The 24,393-nt window shown below is 26.9% G+C and overlaps 1 protein-coding gene across 1 annotated transcript in view; it reads right to left on the bottom strand.

The window, feature by feature from the left end:
- Positions 1 to 12,131: 12,131 nt before the first annotated feature.
- Positions 12,132 to 24,393, bottom strand: part of LOC145841980 (AMP deaminase 2-like) — a 29,645-nt gene continuing 17,383 nt past the window's right edge. Inside the window, exons 13-21 of the mRNA XM_082949307.1 lie at positions 23,752 to 23,834; positions 20,346 to 20,457; positions 18,402 to 18,565; positions 16,741 to 16,867; positions 15,758 to 15,921; positions 15,439 to 15,559; positions 14,611 to 14,784; positions 13,300 to 13,410; positions 12,132 to 12,799 (exon numbers count right to left, since the gene is read on the bottom strand). Of these exons, the coding sequence (XP_082805433.1) occupies positions 12,599 to 12,799; positions 13,300 to 13,410; positions 14,611 to 14,784; positions 15,439 to 15,559; positions 15,758 to 15,921; positions 16,741 to 16,867; positions 18,402 to 18,565; positions 20,346 to 20,457; positions 23,752 to 23,834 (1,257 nt within the window). The 3' untranslated portion in view covers positions 12,132 to 12,598. The remainder of the gene's footprint in view (positions 12,800 to 13,299; positions 13,411 to 14,610; positions 14,785 to 15,438; positions 15,560 to 15,757; positions 15,922 to 16,740; positions 16,868 to 18,401; positions 18,566 to 20,345; positions 20,458 to 23,751; positions 23,835 to 24,393) is intronic.

Here is a 24,393-nt window from a genome sequence, read left to right on the forward strand (position 1 = left end):
AGTTTTTAATTTTAGGCTCATGTGAAACAAAACAAGTTGCAAAAAAAAAGAACTCAGACTTACTGGTGCTTGTACTTTACAGTGTTTTCAATGTGACTTGAGCCTCAGTTGCTTATACTCTGTAAAACAACCGCGCGAAGGTCATAGCAGGGTAGTGTAACGCCCTTTCAGTATTGTTGAATGTTCGAATCACAAAACGAACGGCCGACCAATGAAAACTACGCTGTGGAAAAAGCGTGCGACGTCAAATGCTAGTTTTATTAACAAACCAAATTATTCTTTTTAAGTGCCTTGGTACGTGCTTTTGATACAAATTTGTGTTTCACGTAAATTAGAGTAGGTTTAAGCTTTAAAAGCAACGTGTTTCATGATTATTTCATATATTTCGAAGTTTTTGAAAAATAGGCATTATAGAATTTAGTGAGTAAAAGAATAGACATAATTTGTTTAAATAGTTTTAATCTTAATGAAGATTATACGTAGCAAATGTATAATTCTAAGGTAGTAATTTTATATATTTTCATATAACTAAATGATAAACAGCGGGCACGCAACTTAAATTTAAGTAACTCTTTATAATTGATAGATAGCACTTGATATTCTAATGAGATTAAAGCTTCACACCAAATTGAAATTTTCCATCTACAACCAAAGTTATGCCAGTTGTACTGAGGCCATTTGGAATGTTTTTATTTAAATCAAATGTTGACAACTTTTAGTTATCAAACCAACCGTGAAACTAAAAGATCAAGGATAAAATATTATAATTTTTAAAATAACTTTACAACTTTTTTTCACTTAAGTTGGATTTTTATCTTTTAATTGGTAATTTAATCAAAGTTTTATAAATTTTCTGTAAAAATAAAATAAATGATGAAACATAACAAAATAAAATGAAATTATTTTGTCATTGACAAGTTAAATTTATGAAAAAATTAATAAATTTTTAAACTAATTAGATCAAAATAAAATTTACATATGAACGTTTACTTTTGTATTTATTATTTTTTTTATGGTCAAACACAAAATAAGAAAGAAAATACTGTTTAGAATATATAAGTTTAGAAAACGTGTGTATTTTAGTTTAACATCTACTAAATATCAAAAATGTTTACAACACAGGTATAATTAACTTATGAGTTTATTTCGCTTTTTTAAATTTTGAAGTAATAAAATAAATAAAGTTAAAGTTGCATGTAGATATTTTTAAGAACAATTCTTTATCAAGCCTTATGAATTTTGTTTAATAAGAAACTTTTTAAACTAGCTAAAAAATAATAATTGATTTAGTATCAGCCAAATTAAAATTTCGTTTAAATAAAAAGACTTTATACCAAGTTTCTTTCACTATTTCTAGTTTAACACAATTTGACGCTATAAAATATATCATAAAATTGTGCTTAATTTATGCAGAATATACTGTTTTTCTATTTAATTTCATTAGTGTAAAAACATATGTCTAACAGAATATATAAACCATAAAAACTTTCAAAGTAGATAAAAAGTCAGTAAAATTTATTTGTATGAATTAGATCTTATTTAATATAGAAAAGAAAGTAAAATTCTGTGTTTTATGTTGTTTTTTTTTAATTAAAATTTACCAATCGAAAGTCAAATGAGTAATTCTATTTAAAACAGTGTTTGATAAACTTTTGTCAATAAATTCTTTGTAAAATTTATCTTTAACCTTGGTAAATGTGTTCAAGATAAAACTATTAAATATTAAAAAACTAGTTAGTTTTTGAATAACTTATAGTTATTTGACTATATTACAAAGTAGTATAGTTTATAAAACAAAAGCAAAACAAGTATTTTTCTTAACAATTTAAAAATAAGTAACAGCATATTTATTCATTTCAAACTATATAAAACACGAAACTTATGCACGATATCGTTTACGTCATCTAAAGGTTACTAGCGTGAACCGTGAGAGAAAAGTCAAAAAAAAAGAAGCGAACCTCAAATACACGCCTTCGCGACGCGAAACGCCATTCTTGAAGTGTAACAATGAAGACGGCTGTTCTAACTCTCGTGCTTATGAGCCTCGCCGGTTTCGGTCTTTCCTTGGAATGCCCCGTGTGCGTGGACGCGTCCTGCGAGAGCCAGAGTGTGCAAACGCAATGCCGTGAAGTTGAAGGGGTTACCGCAGCCTGCGCCACCTACACAAACGTATTGGGCCTGTTGACGAAGAATTGTGCATCGGAAACTTTCTGCGATGGAACTCTTGATCTCGGGTTCACGGATATCAAGTGCTGCTACTCAGACATGTGCAACTCTTCATCAAGACTCGGAATGAGTTTCGCTTTTGCATTTTGTTTGGTTTTGTTGAAACTTTTTCTATAAGCTCTGCGTTACAGCTTGAAACTTGAAAATAAGCACGAATTATTTTTATTTATATTATTTAGTTTGTTGTTGAGCTTTCTAAACTTTTTTTTAATTAAAGTATAAAACTTTGAATTTAGCATATTATTTTGTAAGTGTTGCTTGAATTTTCTCGTAATAAACTTAAATATTTATAATAAAATGTTTTTTTTTTGTCTTAAACTTCGGGTAAATGAATAATAAGGTAAAGTAACCTTTTTCATGATTATTTCATATGTTTAGAAACTTATAATAAAGTAGGCATTATAGAATTAACTAAATAAAAGACCAGATACAATTTGTTAAAATTATTTTTAATATCAATGTAGCTTATATGTAGCAAAGGTATAATTCTAAGTCGAATGTTAAACATTTTCTTAAAGTTTAATAATAAACAGTGGGCACAAAACTTGAATTAAAACAACTCTTTTCAAATTAAAAGGTAGCACGTAGTATTCTAATGAGATTAAAACTTCACACCAAATTGAAACATTCCATCTACAACCAAAGTTATGCCAGTTGTCCTGAGGCTAATTGAAATTTTTTTATTTAAATCATAATATGGACAACTTTAAATTGTAAAATCAACCGTGAAAAATAAATATCAAGGATAAAATAAAACATTTCTTTTTAAATCATTTTTTATAAACCGTTTTATTTTTTTTTTACTTAAGTTGGATTTTTATCCTTTAATTGGTAGTATTATCAAAGGTTTTTTAATTTTCTGTAAAAATAAAGTAAATGTTAAAACATAATAAAATAAAATAAGACTATTTGGTCACTGACAAGTTAAAGTTATGAAAAGGAGACAGACGGTATTATGTATTTATAGTAATAAATCCTTAAAATAATTACCTTATAATAAAATAAATATATGAACCTTTACTCGTGTGTTTTTTTCTTATTGTCAAACACAGAAATTAAAACAAATATTATTTAAAATATATAAGTTAATAAGAACGTGTGTGTATTTTATTTTAATATCTAGTAAATATCAAAAAGTTTTAAAACACGGAAACAATTAACTTGTGAGTTTTATTCGCCTTTTTATATTTTGAAGTTATAAAAATAATGAAAACAAAACAAAAAATGCTCAAAGATATTTTTTTAAGAACAATTTTTTATCATGCTTGATGAATTTTGTTTGACAGAAACTTTTTTAACTAGTTTAAAAGATAATAATTGTTTTAGTCTTCAGCCAAACTAAACTTTCGTTTTTTTTAAATGACTTTATACCAAATTTCTTTCAATATTTCTAGTTCAACATAATTAGACACTATAAAATATATCATAAAGTTTTACTTAGTTTATGCAGGATATAACTATTTTTCTCTTTAATTTTATCAGTATAAAAACATATGTCTAACAGAATGTATAAACCATAAAAACGTTCAAAGTAGATAAAAAGTCGGTAAAAATTACTTTATATGAATTAAATCTTATTTAATACAGAAAAAAAAAGTAAAATTCTGTGATTTATGTTGTTTTTTAATTAAAATTTACCAACCGAAAGTAAAATGAGTAATTCTATTTATAACAACGTTTGACGAATTTTTGTCAATAAAAACTGTGCAAAATTATCTTTAAACTAAAGTAATTGTGTTCGAAATAAAACTATTAAATATTAAACAACTAGTAAGTTTTTGAATAACTTCCATTTATTTGACTATACTACAAAATAGTATAGTTTATGAAGCACAAGAAAAAAAAGCAAAATTAAAACTTCATATATATTCGCCTTTGCGACGCGAAATGCCATTCTTGAGCTGTAACTATGAAGACGGCTATTCTGACTCTCGCGCTTTTGACTCTTAGTTACATAAACAATTAACTATAGTTAATTGAAATACACTTATTCATTGAAATAATTTAAAATAGTTTTTATCTCAATTTATTTCATTATATTTACATCTTATTTACATCAACTTTACGCTATATGGTCAGTGTATAGTTTACTTCATTTTATTGTAGTGTACTTCAATTTTTTTAAATATGCTTTCAGAAAACCAAGATTAATTTACACTAGACTCTGTTTTTGTAAAAACTTAAACGACATCTTTTTCAAACCAAAAATATTAATAAGTTTTTATAAAACAGTTGACTTAACAACCATTACTATTAACAGTAGCAGACTTTTTTTAATTAACCTAAAATGAAGTAACATATAATATTAAAGCCATCGTTAATGTTTCATAAGTGATCTACCGGATCCCAAAGGTTAGTATCCGTACGGATCCGGATCTTTTTAAAAAATGGCACTTGGATCCGGTAATAGTTTCAACACAACAATGGTTAGCAAACGCTTACCTGAGACTTTTGTTTTGTCATATTTTTTCTCTGAATCTTTAAGCTGCCTCCGAACGTCCTCATCTCCAGCGTATTGTGGATTTCGACCGGTGGTTTCATCATGTTGAGGATGATAGTCGTACCCGTGAGGAACAACATGTAAACAATCACTGGGTTCATGAGATATGTATTTGTCATCCCAAAATGAACTTGTTTCCCAGTGCTGAGATAGAATGTATCCGTAGTCATTGTCATTTGAAGCATCACTAAGTTCAACTGATTCAGGGTGGTAAGAATCATGCGTGTGATAATTATTCTTGATGGTTAGGACCAAGACTGTTTCCTTTGAGTTGAAGATCCTTTAGATCAACAAAATGTTTAGGATGCTTCAGATCAACAAAATGTTTAGGTTTCTTTAGATTAACAAAATAGTTTTGATAATTTAGATCAAAAAAATGGTTAGGATCATTGAGATCACAATACTCGTGTTGGTGAGAATCCTGAAGTTTATAGTCATGATTGTTAGGAAGGTAGCCGTTTTGGGCCTTGTGGCCTGCAGAAACAGCTTTATAATATTAAATGTGCGTCGAATAATATACAACCAGTTTGTTTATTGTTAAAAAAGCACAACAATGAATACGAGTCACTTTTTCACAAGTAGTACTATTAGACTGAATTAACAGAAAACAGTACAGATTTAACACTGAAAAAAGTTACATTAAAATGTTAATTTTTATTAACATTTTTAGTTATTTTAATGTTAAAAACTTAACATTAAAATAAGATATTTTAATTTAAGTTTTAGATTACTCAGGTCAAGCTCACAACATTTTTGTAACGTAAATTTAGGTGTTCATTATAGTCATTATCATGTTTCTATGTTTTAATTAGTTAAACTCTATTACTGTGAAAACTGTCTATCCTTACAAATATTGTTTACGTTTATTTTAAGTGAAAACAATCTGATAACTTATTATTTACCAAAAATGTTTTTAAGTAAAGTTGACGAAAAGTTAATTATAGGAATAAGAAATACAAACTGCAGTGGTTTTAAAAATTTTAGTGTTGTACAAGTCTCACATTGTATGAGCAGTTATTATACGTTCGTTTAAAATTGCTTAACTTTAAATTCAATTTACAATAAAGTATAAATCTTTACTTTTAAAAATAACAATGTTAAAAAATGTCTCTTTTACATTTTTTAATTACTTTAGAACTGATACTTTTTATTACTAGGTTATACCGACAAATCGAAATTTAAAATTTGTACAATCAATTAGATTACATCTGCTTCAAGCAAACTACTTGATGTTGCCCTGCACACTGTGCTAAAATTATTACATACTGTTTGTTGAACGACAAAAAATACCCTCAAAATATTTGGTCCTAGGACCTGGTGCACAAAAAACTTTCGGTTATCGAGTCGTACACCACTTTGGTTCAGTTTAGCGTCTTGTCCAGGACTGTATACAAAAAATTATATCTTTAAATCTGTTAAAAAATAGTTTATGAAAAAGTAAATAATAACAGATTATAAATAAATAAGTTTAACACATACTTTTTTAGTGTCAAAAAGGGCGAACAAATCATTTTTAGATTCGATGCCTTGCTATTGAAAAAACCTTTTTGGACGTTCTATTTTTGTAAAAATTTTAAACAAACATTCACCAATAATGTAAAACGCACATTTTAATTTAAGTTTTTAAACAATGCAATTATCATTTGCTAGTTAAACGGACGAAAACTAATATATAATGTGTTAAAAACAGTTAAAACATAAAAAAAAATAAAGGCTAGTATATACAACAACTATTAAATAACTTATAATATAATGAGAGATATAACTGTACATTAAATTTGCAAACAAATATTTATGTTTTTTTTAAAAATTACTATTGCTTTATTTAGATTGATGACTTTAAAATGTTTTGAATAGAAACTTTACCTTGATAAAACTGTAATACCTTGCTAAAGTATTAAAACTTATAATTTAAGCTTTTTTATAAAAGCAAGAAAGTAATAAAAATTATAAAAAACAACATAAATAAGCAGAACTTTTGCAAAAACGTTTGATAAATAAAATGATTTTTTGAAGAATAAAATTATATACACTTAAACTATTTATTTAATATTGGTTACTCTTTCTTACATTTTGTAAAAATAGTTTGTTATATGTCAAAAACTTTTTGAAATGGGCTAGGTCAAAAATGCAACAAAATTAAAACTAACTATCTTTGACAACAGTTGACGATACGACTGTACAAAAAACTAACTTGTTTTTTGATAAAAATGTTGTATATACCTTCAATGTTGTTACAAGTAAAGCTATGTTTAACTGATTTAAAATTAAAAGATAAAAACTTTTCAAGAATTAACATCTACCTTCAAAACTTTTGTTTATTGTGTTGGTATTTTTATAAAAAACATAGATTTTGTTACTCTAGTTCGTTTAAGGTACACTATTTTTGAATTATTTTGTTAAAATATATTAAAGATATTCTTTAATTTTGTTGTCGAGAAAAAAGTATTTAAATATAATTTTAAAAAAGTATATTTTTATAAACTTAGTTTAAACTCTATCAAAACTCTACGATATTAGATAAATTTTGTACAAGTTTCGTATACAAATTCATTTTGAACTGTTCTTATAAAGCTTGGAACTGAATGATTTTAATTACTCATAATAGGTTTTTGTTTTTGATAAACTAAGTATTTTTCGTATTATGTGTATATTATGCTTACAAACGCTTTGTAAAGACAGAAATGTGCTTAAACTTTAACGAAATAAAATCTGATCAACAAAATTTTTGTCTTAGATTTTAATTATTCGTCTTTTTTGTTTATTTACGGTACAATTACTGTATATTTTACTTAAGATTTCCTTTATACGTTTTAAGAATGAGAAAATTTATATTCAGCTACTTACATCATAAAAGGGCACACAAATCTAATAAAAGTTTAAAATAACTACTATTATAAAAGTATTACATTAGAAATATATTTACAAACATACCAAAAAATTTGAACAAAAGAGAAATTTAATAGAACAAAGTTGTAAAAGCATAATCGTAAACTTTTAAAACCTTAAAAGGTTTAAGATTAAATCAGGGTTGAACAAACTTTTTTTTTCAAAAAACCCCCTTAAAATGAATAAAAAAGCTATGGCCCCTTCCTACAAAATTTCACTGAAGAATGCCATTAAATATGCCTAAGAACTTTTTTTTTGCTGTCCATCATCAAATCCAGAATATCTAGTGTAAGTTTAAAATTAAGACCTTGTGGCTCCTTCTTTTGCAATTTATGCCCCCCTAAATTTTTGTGTCGTTCAATAAAATCTGTATAGGTGCTTCAAAACTACCATTAAATAAGCCTTAGACCTATAACAAAAATAATAAATTATAATAAAAATAAAGTATATTCTAAAGAATGTGTATGTACTTTAAATAACAATCATTCAAAACTTAACTTACAACGATCACTTTATGGTTAAGTTAAAGTTTTTATTTATTAAGAACCGCTAAATATTTTAGATTGAACTTTGTCTAGCTAACCACAAAGAAAAATGTAGATACTTTGTAATTTTTCTTCTTTTGTCAAAAAATAAAATATTTATTATGTTTGCTAGATCAAAATAATTATTTTTTGTCAACTTAGTACTGGTTTATGTTTTATTTGATAAAATTATCGAAACTAATGATTAAATCTAAAGTTTTATGCAAAACAGACATTTTGTTGAAAGACCGTTTGCTGCCCATTCCAAGCTTAAGCCTTTTAAATTAATAAAGTCAGCATTTAGTAAAACAACAAAAAAGACTTTTAAACGGTTTCTAACTTATAGAATTTAGCTTTTATAATGTTTTATAGTTCAGTCTTGTACTTTAATTATATAAGTTATAAGTTTAAATTCTTATTTATTTACTAAACGTTTTAGAAATAACAAAGTTTTTTTAAATTATTTATAGTTTAAACGAATAGATCAAGATAAGGACAGCAATATAAAATAAAAAAGGCAAAAATGTAACAGTTTTATACAACTTCTAGAGGAGGGGTCGGCAAAATGCGGCCCGCGAGCCAAATGCGGCCCTCAAAGTCAAAATATGTGGCCCGCAAGCTCTTTTTCAGCCAAAAATATAAATTTTAAAAACAATAAAAATTTAATTTTTTTTAATAAAAACCTACAATTAGGCTCTTAATTCAATTAATACTCTGTATTATTGCTCTAATATTGCTTAATTTGTTGTATTTTTTGACCTTAAAAAATATTTGTCTACTGATTACTAGAACTTTAAAAAAAATTCGGCCCTCAAAAGTTTTTGCTAGATAGTTTGGCCCGCGAGAAATATTTCCAAGGAAAACTGGCCTGTGAGTTACATAAGCTTGCCGAACCCTGTTCTAGAGGTGATAAAACTTTAAGTATAAAATGTTACTCTACAAAAAAAATGTAAAATACTCATTTTAATCATTATTTATTTTCTTATTACTCTTCGAGCTACTTGCTTCTTAAGAGTTATATGCGAAACCGCTTCTGTAACAGGTTCGGCAGTCTCGACAGAACCCAGATTAGCAGTAGTTTCGGGACAAATTTCATTGGTGCTTGATACTTCAGTACGATGCCGAAAGCGGAGCGGCTCATTCGTTAGGGGCTTTTTAAGGGTTTCAACGTCTCCATATTTTATTACGTATCCGAATACTGTTTTTATTTACGTATGTAGTCAGCGACGACATATTTTAACAGTAGACATTATTGCACTTAACTTTAAAACTTGTTATGAGTTTTTTTATATACGAAAAAGTAACAAAAAAATAACTCAAGCTTAATTGTTTAAGTGACTGATTATTCCTGGTTCCACTTCATTTGTGCGTTGCAAGGTCGCTCAGTCTTACAAATCCTGGTATCAATGGTTCGTAAGTTGAACACTTTTCTTTGTTTTCCACTAAACACAGTTCTTTATACCAAGTCTGATTCAGAGTTGTTGAAAAATCCCCAAAAGTAAGATTTAGATTGATTGTGATAATAATTTATATGAAGCTACCGGGGATTTTTGGACAACTAAAACAGTGCTTTTTACCAAAACTGGTCTGTAAGTTTTGTAACTCATTTTATGATAATGCTTATTAAAGGTAAACTAATAACATTATTACATTAGAACAAGAGTCATCATCTTTTATAAGTAACATGCCAATTTTATCTTATAAGTGGTTACGGACCGCATTGTATATAAAATGGTTATAATAAGCAGTTAAATTTACTATTGAAAACAAACAATGATGAAGTAGTTAATAAGAAATCACTATTAATCATTAGATTAAGATCCTAATTTTTAGCTTTGATCAAAGTTTTTTAAAATGTTTTAAAGGTAAGTATTTAGCTAAAAAGTATATTTCGGGCCACATATGGAATAATCTATAATAGAACATATTTTAACAAACTAAGCTGATGATTTCAAAACAAACATTAACTAGGATCTGATGATAAAACACATTTTTTACTAAATCTTTCAACGTTAAAATAAAAAAAACGTCAAAACTTGTTATAACGCTTTTTAATAAAGTTTTAAGACTAAACTAGTTTTTTTATTGTAGAAAATGTTTTAAAACTCTTAACTTTGAAAGAAAATAAAACCTAGCTTTAAGGTGAAAATAAGAATTTTTCATCTAACAACATTTAAGAAATAAACTTAAGTTTTCTTATAACCACTGAAAAAAAATTCTAAAGCTAAGCGGGTGTAAGCTACGGATGTCGGTATACTTAAGTAATTGGTACTAGTCATAACTAAATCTTTACTTATTTGATCACTCAATGCTACTTTAGTCTACTTTTTACAAATCAGAAAGACAGGTTGAGTAATGTTTCTTTTATAATTAAAAGCCTAAAAACACTATCATAAAAACTTCGTTTCAAAAGTGTAAGTAACTTTTTAAAATAACGTGGAATAAATAAAACTTGACTTTAAATAATCTAAGTTTATGTAAAAACACTTTAAAGCTTTAAGAACTATAAAATCTACAAATAAACCTAAAACAATAAAATATTGTTTAAACGATAATTCTTATATTTGAACCAAGGGTTTCCTAAACTAGGCCAAGTTGCCCCCTTTGGAGTTTTTACAGAAATAAATGCCAGAAGGGAACTATGAGGTCATAAATTGAAACTTACACTTGATATTCTAAATTTGATGATGAGGTGCAAAAAATGGTGTTAGGCGATTTTAATGGTTATTTTGAAACACAACTTGATATCAAAAAAAAATATTTAGGGGACCACAAGCCGCAAAAAGGGGAGCCACAAGAACATAGTTTGAAACTTACTCTAGATATTCTGGAGTTGATGATAAAGACCAAAAATAAAAAATGTCTTAGGCAGTTTTAATGGTAGTTTATTTCTTAGCTTTTTTTATTCTTTTAAAGCGGGCCTTTTGAAAAAAAAATTTAGAAGTCCTGATCTAAACAGTAGATATATGTAACAATTAATGTGTAAAGCTTCTTAATCTACAACATATAATTATTAAATCTAAAACTACGGTAAAATCAGTGTTTGTTTTTTATAAATGTATTTTGTTGTGCATTAATTGTAAATTAAAAAACACAGCAAACTAAAAATTTATGTTGATATACTTTTATAAGCTCATTTAATAAATTTAAGTTCTTAAAAGTATTAAAATACCCAATTCATCTTTGTATAAAATTAAGATAAATGAACTTTGTTTTAACAAGTAGAAAACTGTAAGGTAGGTATATGAACAAAGAAATCAACAAATACTTATATCAGACAAGCACTGTTTTGTGATTTATTGAGCAAAGCAAACATGTTTAGCTTAAATCAGCTAAAATAAATAAAATACAAGAAATCAAGTGTTCACAACTTAAAAACTTTAAAAGAATGTAAAATGTCTTAAATACCTCTATCAATAAAGCTCCTTAAAGCACATAAAGGGATTTTTTTTCAGTTAAATATATAGTTTTATTCTTATTTTTTGGTTAAGTGATAATTTTTAAGGGGGTAGTAGAATTACAGGTGATGACAAATTACTTGCTTGACCTTCAAAAACCGTAATTTAAACAGCGATAGTTTATACAAATAGTGAACTTAAAAAACTTAAAGAATTTCTACGTATTGTTTTTGATAAATAATAATCAGCTAACTTTACAAGTCACTACGTTTTATTGTCTATATAGAATTATTTAGAAACCGATTAATTACTATAGAGTAATATTAGTACTCAAGAGATGCATTTGAAATAACCAAGCTCAAAACATTTTAAAGAACTTAACGGATAAAAAAAACATGTTATAAAGTGCTGTATCTGGTCAGATTTTAAATTAACGTACAATCTAATTTTAAAATCAAGTCTAAGTTTATTTAGTCATACTAAAACTATTTAGCACAATAATTACAAAATTTCCCTTTTTTGCTTTAATTAGAACGCAACAAACACAAAAAATAAACGAAATGAAGTTAAATTTTTTTTAAGCTCTGATAGAAACGTACGTAAGAGAGTATTGCAATGTGAATTTTCGAACTTTCAGCGAAACACTCTAAATGCATCGAAACAGCAATAAAAAATCTATAGGCAGCTCAAAAATAAAAGTAGTCTTTAAAATAATCGACAACTAAAATTCTAATAAAAATCTAAGACTACCTAAAACACTAATATTTCAAAAGTGTTGTATACAACATTATATAAAACTTTTATTTTTTAGTCCTTATTAAAAGGGTGAATTACAAAGTGGCTTAAAAAAATACAACTTAAAATACAACTCTTTTTTACTTTTACCACAACAACAAAATTAAGCCCATTAAAAAAAATTTCAACTCAACTCTTTTCCATAAGTATTATCAATTCAAGGAATTTTTTTTAATTTTTTTTATAATTTATCTATAATTTAAAAAAAATTCTCATAAATTTAACATTTTATTTTACGATCACTTAAATCCGCCAACATCGCAAATCTAGTCCCCCTCGGACTTGCTGGACGCCTCGGAACCCCGGTGCTGGTTGTGGCTGAGCTCCGGGTCGAACACCATGCTCAGCTCCGCCTCCAGCGTCTCGTGCCTGTAGCTCACCCGCACGTCCGGCACGTTCGTCCGCCTGATGTCGTTTCCCTCCGGACCCTCCTCCATGTAGTGCGGGCCCAGCCAGTACTGCTTGTACTGTGTGCGTAATGATTTTGTGTTAAGTGTGACGTCACAGTAAAATTGTTGATATAAATAAAAAAATTTAAAGTCAATATACTGGTTAATGTTGTGTCTTCATGATAATGTTTTTATAATGATTTAACACCAGTGGCCCGGCCAGTACTGCTTGTACTGTGTGTGGCGTAACAGTAATTTCAGTGTGACGTCATAGAACATAGAACTGCTTTTGTGGGTAATTTTAAAGGTTTACATTTTGAAAATTTTAAAATTTGAACTTAATTTTCTTTTCAAATAGTTCCTTTAAATCTATTTTGTTAGCTAAACATTTCAAAGTTATATTTTGCAACATTCAAAATAAATATTGATGTTTCAACTTATATTAATCTTTTTGTTTGCAACTTTAACCAGCTTAAATAAAACTATTTTTTAAAAAGTGCTTAAAAATAATATATTCTATAAAAAAACCCTACAAGCCTTATCAAAAACAATTTTGTATTAATACAAAACATGTATACCTCATGAGGGAAGCTGCTCATAATAACAGAATTTCTAGCAAGCTCGCACATATCGCAAGAACTCAACTTCCACACTTGCGCGGCGATGCTGTACTCTTCCATGAGTGGCTCCTGGTTTATTAAACAACTCAGCATAAATTTAAAAATTCATTTCTCCTTTTCATAACAATTTTTGTGCCGAAAGTTTCTTTTTCACTACATTATACTTTATTTTTTAGATGAGATCATCATGATTAATTAAAGAGTATGTGTAATTATCATCTCTATTACACAACTATAACAAAAATTGTTTAATAAACATTATAGCTATAACAAAAAAAATATTAATTTTAATATCCATTTGCCTGCTTATCAAATAAAAACTAAATACATATTTGTTCATTAAACATTCAAAACAAATTGAAGTTTATTTAGTTATTTATTTAAGTCACAATCGTTTTGAAATAGAAAGCTATTATGTTTAAACTTTTATAACAATTTTTGTGCCAAAAGTTTCTTTTTCACTACACTATACTTTATATTTTAGATGAGATCATCATGATTAATTAAAGAGTATGTGTAATTATCATCTCTATTACACAACTATAACAAAAATTGTTTAATAAACATTATAGCTATAACAAAAAAAATATTAATTTTAATATCCATTTGCCTGCTTATCAAATAAAAACTAAATACATATTTGTTCATTAAACATTCAAAACAAATTGAAGTTTATTTAGTTATTTATTTAAGTCACAATCGTTTTGAAATAGAAAGCTATTATGTTTAAACTTTTATAACAATTTTTGTGCCAAAAGTTTCTTTTTCACTACACTATACTTTATTTTTTAGATGAGATCATCATGATTAATTAAAGAGTATGTGTAATTATCATCTCTATTACACAACTATAACAAAAATTGTTTAATAAACATTATAGCTATAACAAAAAAAATATTAATTTTAATATCCATTTGCCTGCTTATCAAATAAAAACTAAATACATATTTGTTCATTAAACATTCAAAACAAATTGAAGTTTATTTAGTTATTTATTTAAGTCACAATCGTTTTGAAATAGAAAGCTATTATGTTTAAACTTTTATAACAATTTTTGTTTTGAACAAGCTAAAAGCTTATTTTTAAACGTGATTATCAAAACCTATTAGAACGTATTTATCATACTTTTGTTATCAAGTGTTACTATTACAAAATATTTTTGTCAAAACATCTTTTTAATTAGTTTGTTGACAACTTCAAAATACAAAAATGTAAACATATACTTGAATAATTTACAAACAAATACAACTACTAAGAAATCAAATGTACTTTTGTGTAGTGGAACTGAAGAGGGTCGTCTGTTGACAAGGAAACGCACAAACCCCTGGCGAGGTAGTCGGGAAGGGGGTTCCTGCCGTAACTAAGGAACAGGCTGTTGTTGCTAAGGGGCGACATGGCGATGCCGATTTGCGAGAGGTAGTACAAGTACTGCAGCACTGGGACCTGGAAAATTGTGAAAATATTACGAAAAACATAATTAAAAAGTTTTTATTTTACAAATTAGTTTCAATTAAAAAATTTGCAGTGATAAAAGCTTGTAAAGAAAAACAGTACTGAATTATTAACTTTAAGTTAAAAATTGCAGAACTGGAATCTGCAAATTGTTGTGCAAGTATATAGGTACCTTAGTACGGGATAATTCTCTAGTTTTTTTAGATTTTAGTTAAACAAAAACAACAAGTGATGAAAGTTAATTCAAGTGATTCATGAAAGCACATGTTTCATGTGTTTTTTTAAAAACACACTTTTTCTACTTTTACGTAAATTCGAGCATTATTGTAAACAAAGGTTTCCTAAACAGTATGCCCCTTAGATCTAATTTTGGCTGTAATGTCTCAATATCTAACAAGGTAGCAAAAAAAAAAGGTAAATTAACTAATAAAGGGAGGAAACTATTTTCTTTCACTTTCTTCCAAGGGGACGATTATGAAAACGACTTTGGGAACCCTGCTGTAAACAATCAACTGATTGGTCATTTTTTTTGTTGTTGTAGACTACAACCAAGTTTTAATTCAATTAAACTTTACTGTACAAAAGTTTAAACTTTTTAATAAAAAAAACTTTTTAAATATTTTCTAATAAACATATATTACAAACTTTTCTCAACAGAAGTCCGTGGCTGATGTTTTCGGCCAGCATGAAACCGGTCACTAGGTGATGTGCCGGACCCGCTTCCCCGCAGTGAGGACGCAAATTGAATATCGACATGTCTCTCTCCCTGTTGAAACATTGAATGAGTGGCAAGAAAAATTTTAAATAAACGCTTTGTCGAAGAAAAAAAGCCGTAAACAAAAAATATTTATTCTTAACAGTTTAAGCAAGGTCTTTAACTTATAAATTTAACAACTTTAACACAAGTATTAATAAAAATATTGTCTGTTATATCTAAGTTTCTTCATAAAAACAAACAAAAAACCTTCTCAGTTGATTGAGTGTGACGATGTTGGCGTACATGTAGTAAATGTAGTACGAGTATGGCGGGTTGTCGGTCAGATCGTACTTGGGCGGTCTCGGCGTCTGAAGCGTGAACACGTGATGTTCGGGTTTGCTCTCGTCGTCCACGCTGTCGAATCCCGTCACCTGATTGGGTGAAAAATACATTGTTGACACGTGATTGGTTGAATTAAGTGAATAATTAGAGCTTGATTGGTTGGGTAATATGTTGAGCAATACTTGCTTAATGAGAATCTTAAATAATGTCGCCTGATTGGATGAAAGTTGATATAAACAAATCTAGTTGAGCAAAAAGTTAATACTTTTGTCACCTGATTGGTTGAAAAAATACATAGCTGTTACGTGATTGGATGAAAAAATTGTATAACCAGAGCTATTGGGTCAAAATACAATACATTCAAAATATTGAATAAAAAGCAAAGGTTAAATATTTTCTACTTACTGGTAACCTTGAGGTTTTTAACAGTTACGTACGTTTTTTAAAATATGACAAGTTAAGTTAGTTAAAATATGAGCTTAAACTATATTTTAAGAAATTTTAGTCTAGGTTTGAAAATTTTTATTTTATCGGATAAGAAACAAGATGTACATATCTAAACTGTTTGTATTTAAGGTGTCTATAGATACTGTTAAACTTTATACATCTTATTTGTGTCTTAATCTTTTTTTAAATTAGACAAACATAAAGCTCTAAACAAAAATAAATTTATTAACTACCTCTTCTTAAAGAAAAAAATCAAAAAAAGTTTTGATTTACATATTAATGTGCGAAAAATTAAAAAACCTTTAAATTTGAAACATTTCAAGATCAAAACTTATGCATTTTAACTTCTAGTATTAGCAAGACTATACATTTTCAATAAAAACAGTAGCGAGCAAATTAGTTTAGAATATTGAACTAATAAGACTTTTTTATTTAAATCCAAGCAAAACAAATAAACAAACGTGTTTGAGGAACATGTGAAGTTCGGGATGCTCTTTGGGTCTCAACGTGGCTTCGAACAGAGGTCTGAAAATATTGTCCAAAAATTCCTCGAAGTTTTTCAACACTCCCCTTGACCGGTACACATCACTGTTATGTTTACATAAAAATATTCATATTTTATTTTCAAGTAATTTTTTCTGTTGATGATAGAAATTGATTAGTTCTATACAACTAGATATTAAGGCTTTAACACTACTATTAACAAAATACTTAGCTTAAATCAATAAACTTTTTAAAGCTATAGTTAACTGTACTGAGTGTTGCCAAAGAAATTTTGATTTTTTTCCAGGTTGTTTAAATAACAAGTTTTTTGGTTTACTTCAAGTATAAAACTAAAACTAAGGTAAAAAACAGTCTTAAATCATTTAAAAACATTGAAAAGATACCGTGATACAGTGGGCTTAGAAGCGGATATTGAACATTTTAGTGACTAAAAAATTAAACCAAGAGTTTCAATTAATTGTTTAGAGCTGGGTTTCTTCTTTTAAATACTGAAGTTGGTTTCATTCTACTTTAAGTATATTAAAAGTTACACCAGGTTAAATGCAGAAAACTTTTTTTTTGCATTGAAGTTTGAAAGTAACTTGAAAAAAACTACTATTTATGTTAAAGTTAAGGCCTACTGCAACTGCTAAAAAACATCTTTAAAAAAACGCTTTTATACAAACAATTTATTTAGGGTTTTTATTTTCTTTTGTTTAGTTTCAAGTTAAAAAGATTAAAACTCTTTAACTTATAAAAAGAAAAGTGTGCAATTTCTCATTTAAAATACTGCTATTTTTCACGAAAATTTTTTATAAAGCATTTTATATACATTAGGGCATTATAGGGTATTTTCAAGAGTATAGTGTCTCAAAAAACACTTCGATAACATACATTTTTTACTTTTATACTTTATACAATATACACAAAACTACAAAAATTATTATTTATGGGAAAATAAACATTTGTTTAATTTTTTACAAGCGATTTTTGATGCCTATTACTCATTTTTTGAAAACAAATGGTAAAAAAATATAAATAAGTATTTAAGGAATTTTCCTGTAATTTTCTGCAAGCAAGTTTTTGACGAAAACTATTAAAAATTGAAGTTTTTAGAGTGGAAAAGGCAGAAATTGGTTTGATTTAAACTTACACAACTTCTTGAATACTTGAAGCAAAAAAGCAACAAAACTAATTTTGAAACAAATATATTAAGTCATTTTAACTATGTTTAACACTTGGTTTGATTTCTTATTTAGTAAAATTGTTTTTTTATAGTCAATGGCCGCTTGAACCCTCTTTCTAGCCTTTACTAAGTGTAATGCTACTTTTTATGGTTTTTTCAACAAACATATTTTTCAATGATAATATTTTTTTTGATGATAGATTTTTGTATACCATAGAATTTTCATTACTTTACATGTAATAATTTTTTTAATTTCAGGCTTTTTTTTCAGGTTTTGTTCAAAATTACTAAAACTCTAGGTTTTTCAAAGTTTTTTTAACTAAATTATAAAATTCCAGATTTTTCCGGAATTCCATGTTTTTTGCCAACCATTTGTTTTATAAGAAAACAAAAAAATATTTAAACAACATAAATATTTGATAACAACAACATTTAATAAAAAGTCAAACTAACAACAGCCGTGGTATTTGTATGAGCCACCTGACATTGTCACTGTACACGTCGTGATTAATGGCCCACTTTGCCAGTTTCGTCCATTCGTCCCTACTCCTACCGTATATCGACAGCCTCAATTCCGCCTGCTGGTACTTCGACTCCTCCAAGTCCGCCATCACCTCCTAGCGGACAAAAAGTTACTACATTTTAACATTTATGTAACTGAATTGTACATTAATGTTTGTTTTGAAAGAGTTGTTAATTTCACGTATGTTATTACTATTTTTTATTACTCATATGGTAACATATTGCTGGTACTTCGACTCCTCCAGTCTGTCATCACCTTCTAGCGGATGATTTTTTTGCTTAATTTTACATAATTTTTTTAAAGCACTCGTCTAGTTACACATTTTAGAATTCTCAAAAATTACATAAAACAACTTTGAAAAACTATAAAACAGCTTCAAATTTCAAGTAAGCCCAAGGTTTTATAGGATTCCAGGTTTTTCGGCAACAATAATGAATAAAACTTTTCAATAAAGTTTAAAGAAAATAGTAGTAAGTAATTTGAAAAATATAAGAGGAGATGGATTTTTAATAAAATTTAAATTTTGTACTTTTAGATTTTATATTCTATAAGACATCTATTGAACTCTATAGCTTCACTCTTTTAATTTTATTAGTCTTAGTCCCCCTTTATACTTTTAAATCGAAAAATGTACGAAGTTAAGGTCCTCAAAATATTTATGGCATAAAGTTATATTTCAACTCAATAAATCTACTATTTTTAGGTAATTTGTTCTATGCCCGCCTAAGTTTAAATCTTTCTTTAATACCATGCCAAACAAGTTTATTATCAAGTGGGTAAAGATAAAGTATTAAAAAATGGTTTGTATACACACAAAAACTTATTTAAAACTTTTCACATATATTTAAATTGCACAACTTAAATGAAGACTACTTTTGTTAACAAAAAGAGTAGGAAAGTCTCCAAACTGTATTTAATCAAATGCATTATAAGAAGACAGCCAATATAGTAGATACGTTAGATACCTCTCTTTTAGTTACGTTCTCTCGTTTAGTTACGCACTTTTGCTGTGGACACACTGTGCTTAGATTAGCGAGAGGTGACTGAGATTACTTTATATTTAAAACGACATACTTCTGTATAAATCAGAAAAGTTATAAATTAACTACTTTCAATTTGTGGCATATTAGAAACAAAATTGATATAAGTTAAGTATTTTTTCAATATTTTTTCTTTAAGGAATTATTACCGAGTTAAAACCTTAAACGATGTCATAAAAGAATGCAAATAATTAAAAACTTATCATTAATTAAATATCACAAATAATATTAAAAAATTGTCTTAACATCACTTTTTTCTTACTTTATAGAATTTATTAGACTGATAAGACTGTTGATTTGTAATTTTAAGATATTAACTTTTACTTATAGTATAATTTGTGATCTTTTTTGAATAAAATGTTGTGATTTAAAAAAATTGGTTTTATCAAAAATATTTCAACTTTTTGTAAAGTTTATTCTTAATTAAATTTAATGCTTTCTATTTTGATTTTTACTTTAAACACTATACAAAACAAAGTTATGAACATTTTGGCAAAGGTTTTGTTTCATACATTTATAATCATTTCGATAGATAAAAAATAGCTAGTTTACATTCCAAGTCTTATACTTCATATTTTTTTAGTTGTGACATAAGATAGATTTTGATAAATGAACATAAATACAAAAGGTGCTTTTCAATGTATTATTATGTGGTTTTTCATATAAAACAAAACTTATATAGCTACTTAAAACGAATCAAAATTTAGACTATTTTTAAGTAAGCCTTTTATAAAATTAATGCAAGCCTAAACCGGTCTAAATCCCACACATACTAAACAGATTTGTCATGTATTATATTATTAATTAACAAAACAAATAGAAATTCATACTAACCCTGCAAACATGGGCAAAATATTTTCCTCCAATCTGGTTGTCAGTTTTTATGTAAATTTCCCTCAGAATGCTCTGGCCGATCGGATTATATTTTGAGTTGAACTTGTCGAATCTGTGAATAACAATTAGATGTTTTAAATGCTGAAAAAAAAACTTTGTATCTTAAAAATGAAACTTTGATAGCTGCATACGGATTGTTCAACTTTATAAAGAACTATAGTGTTTTAAAAGCTGAAAACATTTTCCTGGTCTTCAAAATAAAGACCTTTAAAACTGTTAGAAAAAAGAGTATAACTAAATAGTTGGATTTTTCGGCTGAAAACTTTTTCTCTTTAACCTCGGAATTCAACTAGATTATTACACAACATAAACTAAAATAAAAAGACTAAGCACACATATTGTTAAAAATGTGCCTTTTAAACAAATACCATTTAAATTAGATTTCTGAAAAACATCAATTTCTGGAACGTAAACACATTAAATCACATTTAGTCACAACAAATTCCACCACATCAATATTTTTTATTACTAATTTCCGTAAGCAAATATTATTAAAAGAGGTGCGAACCGCAACGCCGGGCGCATTACAAACAAATCGCTCACATGTAATTAAAAACAATAAATAACACGGGTAGCTGACATATGCTGTTTGTCGCAACATGTATGTGAGAAAATTTCCTTCAAACAATACTGAATGTTAGTTTCTCAACTGCTTACACGCGTGGAAAACATTTCAAAATATGTTGTTTTGTTTTTTGGGTAAAAAAATTTTCATAAAAACTGTAAGATTTAATTATTTTTCAAAGGCTGTAATTGAGTTGTAACCATGTTAATTTATAATATTTACTTGTTGAAAACAAACAAACGCTATATATTAAAGGTAGTTGTCGAAAAACTAAATGCCATAAAATTTATGAGTTTCCGATAAAACAAACTTCAATTTCTTTGTGGTTTACACCCTTCAATAATATTTGCTGGAAAGACGTAAAAAACAGGTCAAGGAAATAAATTTTTTAATTGAGAATTTTTAATGTTTTTTATCTCCGTAACTCAAGTGTTTTAAATTCCGTTGTTTAGGAGAAATTAATTTTCGAATAAACGAAACAAAAATATTTTAGGTATACAAAATATGTTATTTGATGTACTAAGTTTTATCAATTAAGGCCATAGGGGGGTAAACCATGTTTTTTACAAGTTGATCTTATTTTATGGAGTTTTTTCTTAGCTTCAAGATGCTTTTTATCGTTTTGGAAACTTCGAATTATTTTTTGAGATATGACCAGTCAAAGTCGGGCCGCATAATAGGTTCCCTATGGGAAGGGAAAACTAAAACAGCGAAAATAGACTATTTTGTTCAAAACCTATCTCCTCCTACATTTTTCAAGCAATCTTCTTCAAACTTTCACAGTAAAATCTTTATACAATAACAAAAAAACGTTACTTTGGAATTTAAAATTTAATGTGTAAAAATATATATTTTTTTAAATTTTAGTAATAAAATTTTATATTTTTAAATTAATAAAATTCTAAAGTAACGTTTTTTCTTTTTATTATAAGGAACGTTTTCTAAAAATTTGAAGAAGATTGCTTGAAAAATAAAGGAGGAGATAGATTTTTTGTGAATTTTAAAATTTCCGAGAAAATTGACCCTGGAAAATTTGCGGTCCATACGTTTATATTGGAAAATTTAAAAAAAAATTAAATATTTCAAAAGTTAAATGATACTTTTGAATTCTATAAAAACTGGCTTATAGTTTGTACTTAAAGCTTTCATATAAAAGCCAAAGTTAATTTTTGTAAAAAAAATGTTGGACCCCCCTATGGCCTTAACTGTAAACCTTTTTATACGAATAAAAATCTATCAAAATAATTTCATAATTTTTTTTTAATTATTTACAGTGTTGCCAACGGTTTTTGAAAAACTTCTTCAAAGTTTTCTAATTTTCTTTCTTTTTTTAAAGTAGATGTTTTAGGTCTATTTTTAGAATAAAATTAAGGTAAACAACTGTTTTAAAGAGTTTAAAAACATTGAAAAGATACAATAAAGCTACTTTAAACGTGTTTTTAATACATTTTTAATGGTGTCAAAAACTCTTATTTATATCATAGATATTTTGCTTCAAATTGAAATTTTAAAACTTTAATTCAAAATGTATCTAAAACATTAGGTTTGTTAGTGATTACTGTTTAAAGTTCTATGCTTTTATATTTTTTTTTGACGTAAATTGTCAAATTCTAGGTTTTTTAGCAACCTAATATATGGAAAAAGTTATGTGTATTAGAATTTAGAAAACACAGTATAATCTTTTAGCTCACAATTATAAACAATAAATTTACAAAAATTCGGGTTTAAATACTTACCCTCTAAGTATGTTTTGTTGAATAAAAAAAAATTATCAATTTTGACTTTAAATTCATAACTTCTTTGTAACAGTTGATATGACAATTTGTTTGTTTTTAAACAATCTAAAAGCCATAACTGTCAAAACTTTACATTAATGGGGTTTATTCAGAACAATAAAGTATTTACTAACTTGCATTAATGGCCAATTTTGATTTATGTGACAATTCAAATTACATACAGTTTATAAGCGATGTGTTTTGCAATTTTTATTAAATAAGAGTAATTTATGGTAAAGCAAATAACAGTAAACAAACATATTTCACAACTAAATGCACAAATTCGCAATCAAGAAAACTAAATAAATTCAAGATGCTGCTTAAAATATGATCAGTGCATTCTGGTTCACAGCGGAAAGCGTGCTAAAATGCTGCAATTGCAGCTATTTTTTGCAGAAATGTTACACGCATGTAACGATATCTACCATATATGATTTTATTGTAAATATATTGTATTAAATTAACATTTATAAGCAAAAATATGCTCTTAAATTAAAGAGGCTTGATCACAAGAAAATATAAACAGTTTTTTGAACTATGAACTACTTGTATTCAAATATTTCAAGACATACCAGTCGTTAGGTATTTAACAACGTTATTAATATTAAAGCTGCAAACATAACCGACATTATTATACAAATTCTCTATTTTTTGTTAAAAATTTAGTTTGGTTAATACTTTATTAGCACTAAATTGTTAAATAAGCAATGAAGTTGATTCAACAACAGCAAACAACTTTTTTTTTAGTTGATATAAATGTTACAATTGATATGTGTTGAAAAACGTTAGAAATAATAAAAAATATTGTATAACCTATTTAGCAAATAACTGATAAATAATGACGAGTAACTTCAAAGACCATAGTCTAAGCAAATATGTTTTACCAAACTATAAAATTTATCTGGTTTACTAGAAATAGCCGAAAGCTACATATACAATAAGTATTAGTAAATAAAAATAACATTACTTATTTTGAACTAGTACTTGAAATAGTTAACAGTAAAACCTGTGAAACAAGTTTCTGTCTGCATGCACATCCAAACTGTCTACACTCAAATCGTATGCTGATATGTTGAGTTTCTGGAACACCTAAAAATATATTAATATGTGAATAATTAAAATTACAATTTAAACTGATGGAATATCATCATTAAATGTAGTTAAGTCGTACTTGTATATATATGATCTGTAATAGATAATGATTTAAAGCTTAAATAACTAGTGTTAAATGTCAAACATTGCACAAAACACAATAATTTTAAGTTTTTTATAATAAAAACTAATTTATCAGTATTGTACTTTATAGAACATTAAAAAAACTTATATTATTTCAAGTATTTAGAAGAGATCAAAATTTAACTAACAGGAATAAAAGGACAAATGTAAAAAATTTCACCAAATGCTAGTTTACTTGAAAAAATAGCATATTGCCAGTTCGTGATTAATAAGAAACTTTGAAAAATCATGATACAAGAAAACAAGCTTGCACACTGAAAACAAAATATATACTTTAACAGGTGGGTGTCACCTTATGCTCTGCTGACTTATTTTCAAACTTTGCACATACCAAAAATCTACAAGAAATTTTGAAATTTCATAAATTTTTTATATTTATTCGCCATGTGTGTTTTTAAATGTTAAAAACCTT

This window comes from Thalia democratica, chromosome 8, assembly GCF_965202585.1.
Source record: "Thalia democratica chromosome 8, ktThaDemo2.hap1.1, whole genome shotgun sequence".
In the NCBI taxonomy this organism is placed as follows: domain Eukaryota; kingdom Metazoa; phylum Chordata; class Thaliacea; order Salpida; family Salpidae; genus Thalia; species Thalia democratica.